The 12,079-nt window shown below is 41.6% G+C and overlaps 1 protein-coding gene across 1 annotated transcript in view; it reads left to right on the top strand.

Moving 5' to 3' along the window:
* Positions 1–10,594, top strand: part of CACHD1 (cache domain containing 1) — a 205,320-nt gene extending 194,726 nt beyond the window's left edge. The window contains exons 25-27 of the mRNA XM_037500618.2: positions 446–523; positions 1,182–1,283; positions 8,872–10,594. Of these exons, the coding sequence (XP_037356515.2) occupies positions 446–523; positions 1,182–1,283; positions 8,872–9,110 (419 nt within the window). The 3' untranslated portion in view covers positions 9,111–10,594. The remainder of the gene's footprint in view (positions 1–445; positions 524–1,181; positions 1,284–8,871) is intronic.
* Positions 10,595–12,079: the final 1,485 nt, after the last annotated feature.

Genomic DNA, 12,079 nt, shown 5'->3' with positions numbered 1-12,079 from the left:
ATCACAAGGCTCTTTCCCCTGGGTAAGGTTTGGTTAGGCTGAGGATTACTGCCCCCAGCATAATCTCATGCCAGGCTCCTTTTAGGGCTGTGTCAGACCTTTTTATCCGCATAGTAGGCCATAGTTTTATACCCCTTCCTTCTGTTTGATGTAAGTTAGTAGAGGATTAAAGATCTACTAAGCCCTACTAACTTCTTTCCTCCTCTGTCTTCAGAAATCAACTTCAGGTGCCTCTCTTGATTATTGTTCTCTCTTCTGATTCCTGCCTCCCTCCTCCTTTAAAAAAAAAAAAAAAAAGGAACATCAGTTCATTCCTTTCCAAGATAAGATTGGTTCTTGATGGAATGCTGTCAGCCGGCCATCAAACGAGCACTCAGCAGGGTATTAAAGTGGGTGATTTTGTTTGATTAAATAGTCATGTTTCTCTCTTTTTAATGATGGGTAGAAATGTCAGTGCGTATGTCCAACCTGGAGAATGACAGAGATGAAAGAGACGACGACAGCCATGAAGACAGAGGCATCAGTGAGTATTCAAGCTGCCTCGCTGCAGAATGTGTCAGCAGGAGGCTAATCCAGAATAAATATTCTTTCTTATATCCTTTTGGCTTGTATTAAAATTTAAGAAGCTTTGACATGACAGGTGTTTTTTTTTTTTTTTTTATTCCCCATATTGGGTAGGGCAAAGTGTAGGTGTTTGCTTTATTTTAGAAAATCTCAAAAGATTTCATGATGTTCTTTTTTGCTTTAAGTGCTTTGGCCTAAAACTTCCCCCTGTTCTTTCTCCTCCTCATTACTTTCCAGCATAGTTATTCTAGAAAGGGAATCTTCAGGTATGCATTTTTTTTTGATCCCTTAACTAATATATATAATTCTGGGTAAAAAAGAGCATGTCTTTATCAAAAGAGAGTTTCATTAGCATTGTGGTACCTTGGCCGTCAACTGCACAGAGCAGACCTTCTTGGTGCGCTTAGGAGATAAATAATTGGGAACCTTTTATGCCTCAGTTCTAAAATCAGATCCCTTAGTCCACAGAATTTTTAAAATACTATTTTAGCTTTCCAGAGAATAATTTCCCCCAAGGTATGACTCAGCCTGAGTCTGAGCCTGCTAAGACCAAATGTGCTTAATACAATGAAGATTGGCAGACCAGTGACATTAACCATCCTTGCCTTCCCTCCCAGTCAGCAATACTCGCTTTATAGCTGCGGTCATCGAGCGCCATGCACACAGCCCAGAAAGGAGGCGTCGCTACTGGGGACGATCAGGGACAGAAAGTGATCATGGTAAGGCCTGGCTTCCTGCCTTGGAGAATGTGAGGAGCCTGGCATACTCACACCCGCCTTTCTCTTTCCTGTAAATTATTTTGATGTAGTTTCCCCAAAAGACACATTTCACTTTGACCCTTTTATAAGAGCCCTTGGATAGTTATGTTGATGTCACTGCATGCCCAGGCAAAAGTGGGGTGACTGCTGGACACAACTATAACTTCCTAGGTTTTCTCCATTAATGAGCATTCAGATGGTTAAAATGGAGCCTGCATACCACCCCACTTGAGTCTCATAGGTTCTACAACCAGTGTTATTAGTTGGCACCACCAGCATCATCACAGGCTCTTCTGTCGATCATGTATTCTTGGGGCATGGCTAGAGTCCACAGTGACCCTGAACTTGGCCAGCCTTGCCTGGAAAGCACAGAAAAGGCTTCACCAAATAGACAGTATTTGCAGTGAACCTTAAAGGATGATTTTTTTTTTTTTAAGTTAGGGGTAAAAGATACTCAAAGCAAGGGGGTGGTAGTGCAGACCAAGGCATGCATGGAATTGTCAGAAGTGCCCATAAGATGCTCAGAAAGGATCAGGGCTACGTGGTGAAGAGACCCGAGCTCGGAGGGCACTGAGTCATGCCAGTCCACATGCTGTACCAAAGTCTTGGCCAGTATGTGGCTTCTCGCCATCCCTGTGTCCATAAGACTGGTTACAAAGGACAGCAAATGTAGCCTACTCATTACGTGTCACTGCCATGGTGCCATGAAAATATTAGAGGAGTGGTAGTCCTTTCCCTATAGTTGTAATGTGTCTTTATTTTTCATATAGTTATTTAATTTTCCAGAAATCTTTATTTTCTTCCCAGAATCAGGGCTCTTTTAGATGCATAAATAATGCATTTATGCCTTATTGACTCTGCTTTCTCCCCATATACTAGGGGAGGGGGAGTGGGAGTGGGTAGGCTGGCAATATATCTTCCACCAGTGTGTTCCCACACCTGTGCTAAAAAATGCATTAGTAGATATTCAATGAAGCAACCAATGTCACCTTTTTATGCCACAGCCAGGTATTCAGACATCCTCTGGAAAATAGGAGAAGCCAAGGCTCTCATTTGTAAATTGGAATCTGTTCATTCGGGTTTTGAATGGCATTGTTTCCACCAACTAAATAGAAACTTTGGGTTTCTATGGAGAGTCAAAGTAGAACTTAAATTTTTCAGTTTCTTTGACTTTCTGTCTCTTTTCCCTAAAAACCTTTGAACCTGTAGAAATTCATTCTGCCAGGCAGTTCTGTGCCTCCTCTCCTTTGAATAATAAAACAGGTCTGAGGCTACTAAAGTTCAACAGAAATAATTTCTTATTCAACAGAAATACTGAATCCTTTCTCTCTTTCTCCTCCCTCACCCCACAGAAATTGCTTTAATACAAAATTGGAATTCTGAGTGATGTTTACGTTGTTCCATTAGCTCTCCCATTGTCTTAGTAAAATGGCACATGAAGCAACAGCTTAGATAAAAGAAATAGTGCAGTGTCGGTATCTGAAAGCCCAGGACTCTAGCTAAGGGCTCACTTTCTTTCATTTTTCACAATAATTGGATCCCTGTTATCCCCAAGGAATGAAAAACAGTTTCTCATGCAGACTGAATGCATTCACACCAAAGGAAGTGGGAGACATCGACATTCCACATAACTGCAAATGCACACAAAATCAGTAGCATTTAACTGCCTGGTGTCATGTCCCAGAACCTGTAAGGTCAGTCACTAAATGTGGTGGCAGCAAGTTCATTTCCTGCAGTGCCTGGAAAATAAAAGAGGTGTGCATTGAAATGTAGGAATCTAATTGTTTTGTCAGTATCCTTGTTCCTCTGTGTATTCTCCTATTTAGTGAACATATTGGGTGTCTACTCTTTGTAGGTGGGATGCAGGAAATCAGGGAAAGGGAGATAGTATTCCTGGGAAGCTGACGGAGTAGAAGAGCTTATAAGATAGCATCCAGTGGAGGTTGCCCACATCTCCCCCTCTTTACGAGTTGTGACACCTTCTGGGAACTACTTCAGACAATAGTTTCTTAATCATTAAAGTGGACTTGGATTATTTCAACCTGGTAAATTTGTTGTAGGATTAACTGAAATAACTTATGGCAAACATGAGCTCAGGGTTTACCTCCCATCTCCATACCTATTCTGTCTTTAAGGAATTCACAATTTTTGGAGGAAACTCTAATGAATCATATATTCATAAAACTGGTAAAAGTCGAATGTGACTGTTTCCTAAAGGGAGTGGAAAAAATATGGAGGATGGAGATAGTTCACTTTCATCTGCAAGTATATCATGAAAGATCCCCAGGGAGAGGTGGCATGGGTGCCAGACCTTACACTGGTGGGATTTGTAATATCAAGGTTCTTTGCTATCTAGAGAGCATATGTCCCTTAAGTTCTGTGTCTGATACACAAAGGGAATCTCCAAATAATATAATATGCAAATATGTAAGTATTAAACAGACAAGGCTTCGGTGGTTTGGGTCACAGTTTTGATTTCCTAGAATTAAAAGTGTTACCAAGCTAACTTGAATTTTTATTTAGAAATAGTCAATGTTATCCAAAAGGGCTTTATATTTTAAAGGAGTCTAATTTCAATGTTTGTACCCTAAAAAAATATTTAGATCAAAGTAAGAACATTTTTAGAAAGGTAGAATTATTGTCAATAGTATATTAGGACTACTTCAAGTGATTGTTTTTCAGCATCCAGTATAAAACTATTCCCTTCACAAGTAAAGGTTAGAAATAATCACTCTCCATCTATGCTTTTAACTATACAAGCACTTTGCCCATACTTCTCTTAAAAATAATCATGTTCTAACTTATCATCTACTGGCTCATTTTTAAGTAAACACACACACACACACACATATATATATATTCTCTGTTTTTGGTTAATCATCTCATTAGAAACCATGTATTTTATATATATATATGTTGCATATATATATTCTCTGTTAATCATCTCATTAGAAACTGTATGCGAATGTATGTTAAGCAACAGGTTTTTTCTTTGTAAAATGGCAGCTTCCCCCTAATGAAGCAAATTCCTGAGAAAGGACTTAAAATGCAAATGGGGAATCTTGAAACCTGGTCGAAAACTGCATAACGCAACAAGAAACAATTTTCTAGAACACAGATAGCCTGCAGTTACTCTCAGTGACCACAAGGTGGAGAGTGAGTCCCAGAGGGACCTAACATCCCTTCCTGTCTAGAGTGGTTTCTCAGGAGCCTTTGGGTAAATATAGAAGCAGACTGCAAAAAAAAGCAAAAGTTTCAACTTGACTCTTCTGTTCTTAATGGATACCTGGCCTCCCTTCTGAAGTTTATTTCTTCCTTAAGATTGGCTTTGCAGAAATTTTTCTGCCTATACCGTTGGATAGTGAAGAAATGTTTCCTTTGAAAGTGTTTGTAAATATCCTTTGTGTTTTATTTTTTTTTTTAAGAGGCACATATTTTATTTGTTTGTTTGTTTATACATGCACTGGGTACAGTCAGAAGCGCGGGAGGGTGAGAGAATTCACCAGAGCCAGAGTGGGGAGCAGAGCAGGCAGAAGGACCGAAGTACACTGCTGAGGGGAGCAGCGGGCGGCAGGAGAGGTCTGCGCGCCATGTGGGACCCTCCTCCGGTGGCCGGGGAGCAGCCAGGGATGGAACCGGCGCTGCAGAGGCCGCAGGGAGCTTCGTAACCCAGCGCTCAACCGCTGCGCCACCGGGGAGGCCCTATCCTTTGTGTTTTAAAAAGAGCTTCCTCACCCATGACTCAGAAATTGAGTCTATTATTCATCACTCTTCCCAAAGTTCAACAGAATTGCCTGGTACTGAGTAAACAATTAATTTGTTAAGTGACAGCATGTGTTCGGCTTTCTCCTGCTTCTCCACAAGCTGCAACTCCCTCTCTCCAGATTTGCCTTAATTATTGAGATAAGAGAAAGCCTGAGTAAATTAGAGGGTTGAGCAATTGTGTCACACTGAAGAGTAAACAAAAGACTCCAGTGAGGGGTTCACTTTGGAAGGACCTCTGCTGGAGTTCTCACCAAAAAGCAGTAGCAGGAGAAATGTGGGTGCCCCCCAACATGTGAACAAGATAACCCTATGTTTTAGTGTAATATGGCACAAATGCCATGTAAACTCATGGAAGAATTCACCAGACCCCATCTCGTTGACAGGACATTGGGGGAGGTGTGGTTAGGGAGACTTCCCAGAGACGACCTTCATACTTGTAAAGGCAGGACAGGACACAGAGCAGGTTTTCTGATCTCATGCAGACTGGGTAAAGGAGGAGTCAGAGTCCTCAATGGTTTTTTGCAGGTCTTTTATTGGGATTTACCCGGTACACAGCAGGTAGGGGTGCTGGGGGGCCGAGAGGCTGGCAGGCCTCCCAGCCCTCAGCAAGTCTTCACTCTATGTGGGCTCTCCGGCCTTCTCTGCTTCTCTCCTGGCTTCTGTTCGTTCTCGGCTTCTTGGCTTCTGCTGCTACTGGCATCCCCCTGACGCCGCCCTTAAAAACACAGTCTTAGTCCAGGTGAATCCCATCTACCTATGCCCACACCCTACTCCAGGTGCCGCCATCAGGCATGCATTCAGGACCTCAAGGATCCATCATCTATCCTGATGGCGGGATTGCAGAAAAGCCTGACATTTTCTTTACCCTACAATACTGAAGCATGTAGCATATGAGGAGGGAAGAGCAGGAGTGAACCAGGCAGAAGGACCACCATGCACTTTATACCATAATGAAAATGAATTGTCAGTTACTGTGGGTGCTTGTAAATGAGCAGAGGGAAGTCACCCAGGGAGTATTTGGAGGCAAGATAAAGATAACCCAGCAGTAAGACAAAAGCAATCAGCGCAGACACTTTGTGCGAAAACCATGCTTTCTACATTCGTCCTTTACCTGGCTGGCATGAGGTTAACCTTTACATGGTTAAGCACATGCAGCACTCTGTAACTGAGGCTTCAGAGCCCAGCAGCCAGTTTTACATTCTAGAGCTAGCACAGCCAAAGCTGAGCTCATTCAGACTGCTGATATCTTCATCTTGTGTAAAGGCGTCACTGTGTCCCCAACCTTGAAACCCAGAAGTCTGCACCTTATCTAAGGATGCCAATCCTCCTGGCATCTTCACCAGGCAAGCCCATTGGGTCTCCAAGTCCTGCCTACTCTGCACTTGCACTATCACTTAAAAAGCAGCAGAATCCTCCACTTAGACACTGCTACTATTCCCTTTCAGGTCCTCCACATCTCCTGGGGACCCATGCACCAGCCCCCTGGCCTCAGAGCCTCTGGTTTCTCCTTCCTTTTGTTCAGCTTTACCTTGCCACCAGAGCTCATCTTAAAAGTGTGTGTTATGTCCTTGCACGCCCCTCCGCTTGCCTGTTGCTGGGTCCCACCTCACAGCCAGCCTTCTTGGTCTGGTCTCAGCCAGCCCCAGCAGCACATCTCCCATTCCTTCTAGCACACACAGAGTTTATCACCATTCCTCAAAACCCCTAGAGACTTCAGGCTGCCATGTCATCATATTCTCCTCTCCCTGCCAACAGCACCTCCACACCCCTTTCTTTACATAGTGAACTTCTCTCCCATGAGGGGATCACCTTACATGTCTCTTCCTCTACTATTCCTAAACCTAGACCTTAGCTTGGTTTTCCTCTCAGTGTGCCTCTGTGCTTGCTTGCGTGTTTCCCCCTGTTAACAGCATTTAGGAGCTGGGTCCTGACCTCAGCCCTTTTTCTGTTGAGTCTTGAGCTATCACAATAACCTCTACCTGCCCCCTCTCCATTTCATTCATCCTCCATTCTCTTTTTTAGAAACATAGAAATCATGTTGATTTCTTCAGGTCTGCTCAAAATCTTGCATCCTCTCTTTGTTCTCTACACTTTGGCATGGCCGGAGTAATGATCTGACTAGAAATCGCCTTTCTGCCTTCCCCCTGCCCTTTCCCCCAGCCACTTGCTACCACTCAGCCACGTGGGGCAAGAATGACCTTAGGTTTCCTGCACTCACCTTTCCCTTGCTCAGGTCCACTTACCAAACTCCTACTCATCCTTTTAAACCCAACTAAATAATGTTTTCTACTGTGAAGCTTTCTCAATCCCCCATCCAGAATGATTCTCTCGGCTGGATTTCAGTTATACCTCAGTGATAGTTCTTATCATTATCTGCACTAGAGTGAACTAGCTTCATGAATAACTGCCTCATACTAAGTTGTGAAACCTCCTTAGCAAAGAGAGTCATGTCTTATTCATGTTTCCCAGTCACTCCCTCCAGCCAACGATGGTCTTCAATTAATGAACAATAGAATTGTGCTCTATCTGTCCTTTTGTTGTTGTTGTTCCTCACTCATGAGTTCTTAAGTCCCATGTTCAGGACCAGGTTTTTATCTCAGTGTCCCCTGCAATGCCCAGCATACTGGCTTTTGTGCAGAGTAGGTGCCCAATAAATATTTGTTGAGTTGGACGGACTTAAATAATTCTGTCAATTGAGAAATGTTTCATTGAGAACAGAGAATTGCCTTTCTCGTTGTATGGAGCATACATTTTCAACCACAAACTATGCCTGCTTGGCTGGATGCAAGCACATCAATTTTGCAGCCACAAATGTGACTAGCACTACCCACAAGTGAGTGCTGATTGATGCTAACTGTAGATGCAGCGGAAATATTAATGAGCTGTCACTTCTCAAAAATATTAAAGGAGATTTTTGCAATATTTAAAAACATGCCAAGGTTCTTGGAATGGAATCCTTTGATCAGCAAGGGCATTTTCTTTTGAAACATTTATTACTTAGAATAGCAAAAGGAAATTAATCTTTAAATACTGTGAACCAGCTGACACAGAATAGTTGATTCCTTTGTGAGTTAACTGCGGGTATATGTAGAGTTAGTATTTCATCAGGTACTGGAACTTAAGGCAAGTTCATCAACGTCTCTGTTCATTTCCTTCACCTATAAAATGGATATAAAAAGTCATGCCTCATTGGCACACAGGGATTACCTGACACCGGTGCTGACATGGAGACAGGTGCAGAGGGTGTGGCAGTGGGCAGTGTTTCACTGTGGCATCACATTTAGACCTTGAGAAGCCCCCTGCCCCCCAACAGCTGAAGCTGATCTGAGCTAACAGCTGATCTGAGTTCTGTTATGATCTTTTACTTGAAGCTGTCATTTTTTCCAATTTCTTTCAAATAAAAAATTGTCTCAGTCTTAAGTCAGGGAAAAATCTAGGAGGCTATAGTTCCAAAGGGCAGTGGTATTTATAGCCCAGATGTGGGGGGATTTTAGTTTTGTTCATTTGGGGATGTGGGGAAAGAGTTCTTGTGTATTTTTTTTCCTTATAACAGTTCTCTAAAGTGAGTACTTACTGTGTGATAACTTGAAGAATCAAAAAAAAAAAAAAAAAACCTCACAAGTGATCTCTGTAAAAATAAGTCTCTTCATCATCTGCTGACAGTCTGCAAACACTTGCACCCATGAAGATAGGAATGCCTCCCTGTGCCCTAGAAATCTTACGTGACATCTCCCGCCTGCGTCTGGAAGCTCTCAGCGGCTTGTTTGTTTTGTTCATTTTCTAGGTTACAGCACCATGAGCCCGCAGGAAGATAGTGAGAACCCTCCTGGCAACAACGACCCTTTGTCAGCGGGGGTCGATGTGGGAAACCACGATGAGGACTTGGACCTGGACACCCCGCCTCAGACTGCAGCCCTACTAAGTCACAAGTTCCACCACTACCGTCTACACCACCCCACACTTCATCACAGCCACCACTTACAGGCGGCCGTGACAGTGCACACTGTCGACGCAGAGTGCTAACAACCTCCTCACCTCCAGGGGAAGTCGGGATCCGAGAGACGCAGAATGTTCTAGAGAAGAGAGCCAGCATGACACCCACCACAGAGACCCCTGTGTTAGCGCTTTGCCCAGAGTGGTTTTAACTCATTTCCTGCCTGTGACCGTGTTTAAAAACCAGAGAAACGGCAACAGATTCACTTTTGTGAAGCTGCAAGGCTGGTTGTGAAATGGAGGGGGAGTAAGCCTGAGGAGCAAACCTGCCATAATACTAAGCAAGTGGAACAGAAGGCAAACCTCCAAACTTAGAGACGAAACCTATAAATGAAACAGTGGGAACCCTGGTGAAGCTGAGCCAGAGGAATGTTCCCAGGAGCCAGAAACATTCAGCTCTCCTTAACTGGAAGAGAGAGAAATCTTCTTCATCGAGACTGGGCGTGTAGCCCGTCAGATAAAAGGGGTGCTCGGGAGATGTCACTTGGTTTCTGAGCGGTACCTCGCTACCACATTGCTGTATGGAACTCACGTTGAGCTCAAAATGATGCATCTCAAAATTTCTAAGTAAAGGATTATTTTTCTACTATTTATTGAACTTTCAAACGTTCTCAGACTGTAGGGGAAAGAAAAGGAAACTCGTAAGAAATTTTCGGCAATTTTCCCTAGCTGTCTGGTGTGTGATGAAGTGGTTCTTTGACTAAGGAATTCTATTTCTTATTTAACTGATATCATCCCACTGCCCTAACTCCACAAAATGGGAAAATGAAGAAATCTTTCTCTCTGACTTGTTTACAGACATTTTCTTTAGAACATGGTCTGGTGGAAACACACCTTTATTTGTAAAGCAGTATTCTTTCTCTGTGTTTGACAGAGGTGGGGAGGGACAGAGGAATCCAAGAAGCTTTTAAAGAAAGTTTGTTTCTTTTTAACTCATTTCTGCTCTCCATACAATGCTTTTCTTAGGTTTCTACGAAACCTAATTTTACAACCCCAGCCTTTCAGCTAAGGGAGGGTTGGGTTTAATCTCCTTGTTTTAGAGACTATTGATTTTTGATTCAGAGAATATTGAACACATAAAGGAAGTTTTTTAAATTCAAAAGTTTGATTCTTAAAGATTTCTTTGGAAATCATAATTAAAAGCTGCTGCTGCATTATCCAAGAAGTTATCCTCCAAACTGCTTTGTGATGTCTCCAGAGATGAATCAGATCTGGCCAATATAACATGGGGCATTGTAATTTTAAAGTAGTGTTCTAATTACAGTGATGTATTTTAGATTCACATTTTGTGATTCAAATATGTTATAAAGACATTCTTGCACCGTGTGTGGTAAATCTCCATTTATATGTAGTTGGAAAAATTTCACTGAATAATGTTTTAATGATAGGGTATTACAATACAATGTAAAAAAAAAATTGGTTCTTCAGCAGTACAGGAAGTAAACTACATGTGTCTATCAGGAAACCCCTTCTTACTGTGTATAAATTTGCAGTCTAGTGAAATAAACTGTATGAACAGACTGTCTTTGGGTCTAGTGATTTGTTAATCTGCTCCTTCTCGTGCCCCAAGGCAAATTACATTCACTTGCTAACCTATCAGGGCTCTTGCCAAAATGAAAGCCTCCTTGCAGCACCATTGTCAACTTCAGGGCCTTCTTGACAATCTTGAATATGCAGCAAGATTTAATAGAATGAAATAAATTAAAAGCAAACATTAAAAATGTGGAACAGAGTTCCCCTTCCTGATCATCTAAAGTAAAAGTCTTGGTTCTTCTTTAACTGCTGGAGAAAATGGATGATTTCCAGTCTTCCCAAGAAAAAAACGTCTCCATGGGCTACTGAGATTTTCCATTAAAGTCAAGAACTTCTGTGTTATGGAACTAGCCTTTTGATGAGGGGGGAATGAGTTAAGGGGGAGCCTGGTGTTTTTTAAGAAAATAACAAAACTTAAATCTTAAAAATAAAATACTAAGGTTTGCTCAAAGATTTCAGAATGGATTTTGTGTCTTTTACAGTAAGTATCTTCCGCTATCCTGAACTTTAGGGGGAAATAATTGAATGCTTGTACCTGAATAAGAAATGTCTTGCAGTTCCTGTGGAATATGACATATAGGTTTTTGAAGTTTTGATCTTCCAAGTTGTCTCATGTCTTCTTTCCCAAGAGTTGTTCATAATGTTATTTAAGCATTTGTTGGTGTTCTTGTTGCTTAAAAGGAAAAATGCTTTTGGAAATTTTATCATGGTAACCAACATTAGTTCTTTTTGCACTCAGGTACATAACTGATTGAATACACAAATTCCCTGCCTGGCGGGAGATCCTCTCAATGCCTTCTCATTCACTAAAGTCTCTTAATGCTTCTAACCCACTGTGCTTATCAAGTATCAAGAGCTGAGGGTGTTCCTGATGATTTTATATAACTAGAATTGGAAATGTCCTATTTCTGTCCCTAGTAAAACCAGATTCAGACTCATACTAGTCCTCATGGTATATGTTCCTCTGCTTCTCAGATACATTTACTTTAAAAATTTTGGAGTATATATATTGTAGTTTTTCTTCCTCAATGTCTTGATTTAATTTGAATGCTTAACTACATTAATAGGTTTATTTAAAAAACTTTGTGTAATTTGCTTAGACAGATTTATGACTGGTATAAGCAAAGAAATCCTGGAAGATCGCTTCAGCTCATCTCCCTAGCTAATGGGCTGCTCAAATGATTATAATTTTTTTAAATATTTATCTGGTAGAATAATCAAATCAAAACAGGCCAGTCCAGTCTCATTTGCGTCTCTATGGGTCTGTTTCTCTACAGAGGAATGGTGATTTTCCTGGCTGACATGCAATACCGTATTCAGAATTTTTTCTGATTTGTCGTAAAAAGGAATCTTAAGCTAAAGATGTACATCTCTGACTATTAATACCTGTGTAAAAAAGAAAAACCTGTGTACGATGATAGTCTGTTTTTTTTCTTTTTTTCTTTTATTTTATATATTTTGACATC

This window comes from Talpa occidentalis, unplaced genomic scaffold (genome assembly GCF_014898055.3).
Source record: "Talpa occidentalis isolate TD23 unplaced genomic scaffold, MPIMG_talOcc4v2.1 talOcc4.9, whole genome shotgun sequence".
Taxonomy (NCBI): Eukaryota; Metazoa; Chordata; class Mammalia; order Eulipotyphla; family Talpidae; genus Talpa; species Talpa occidentalis.
This window is presented reverse-complemented; position numbering and strand designations above follow the sequence as displayed.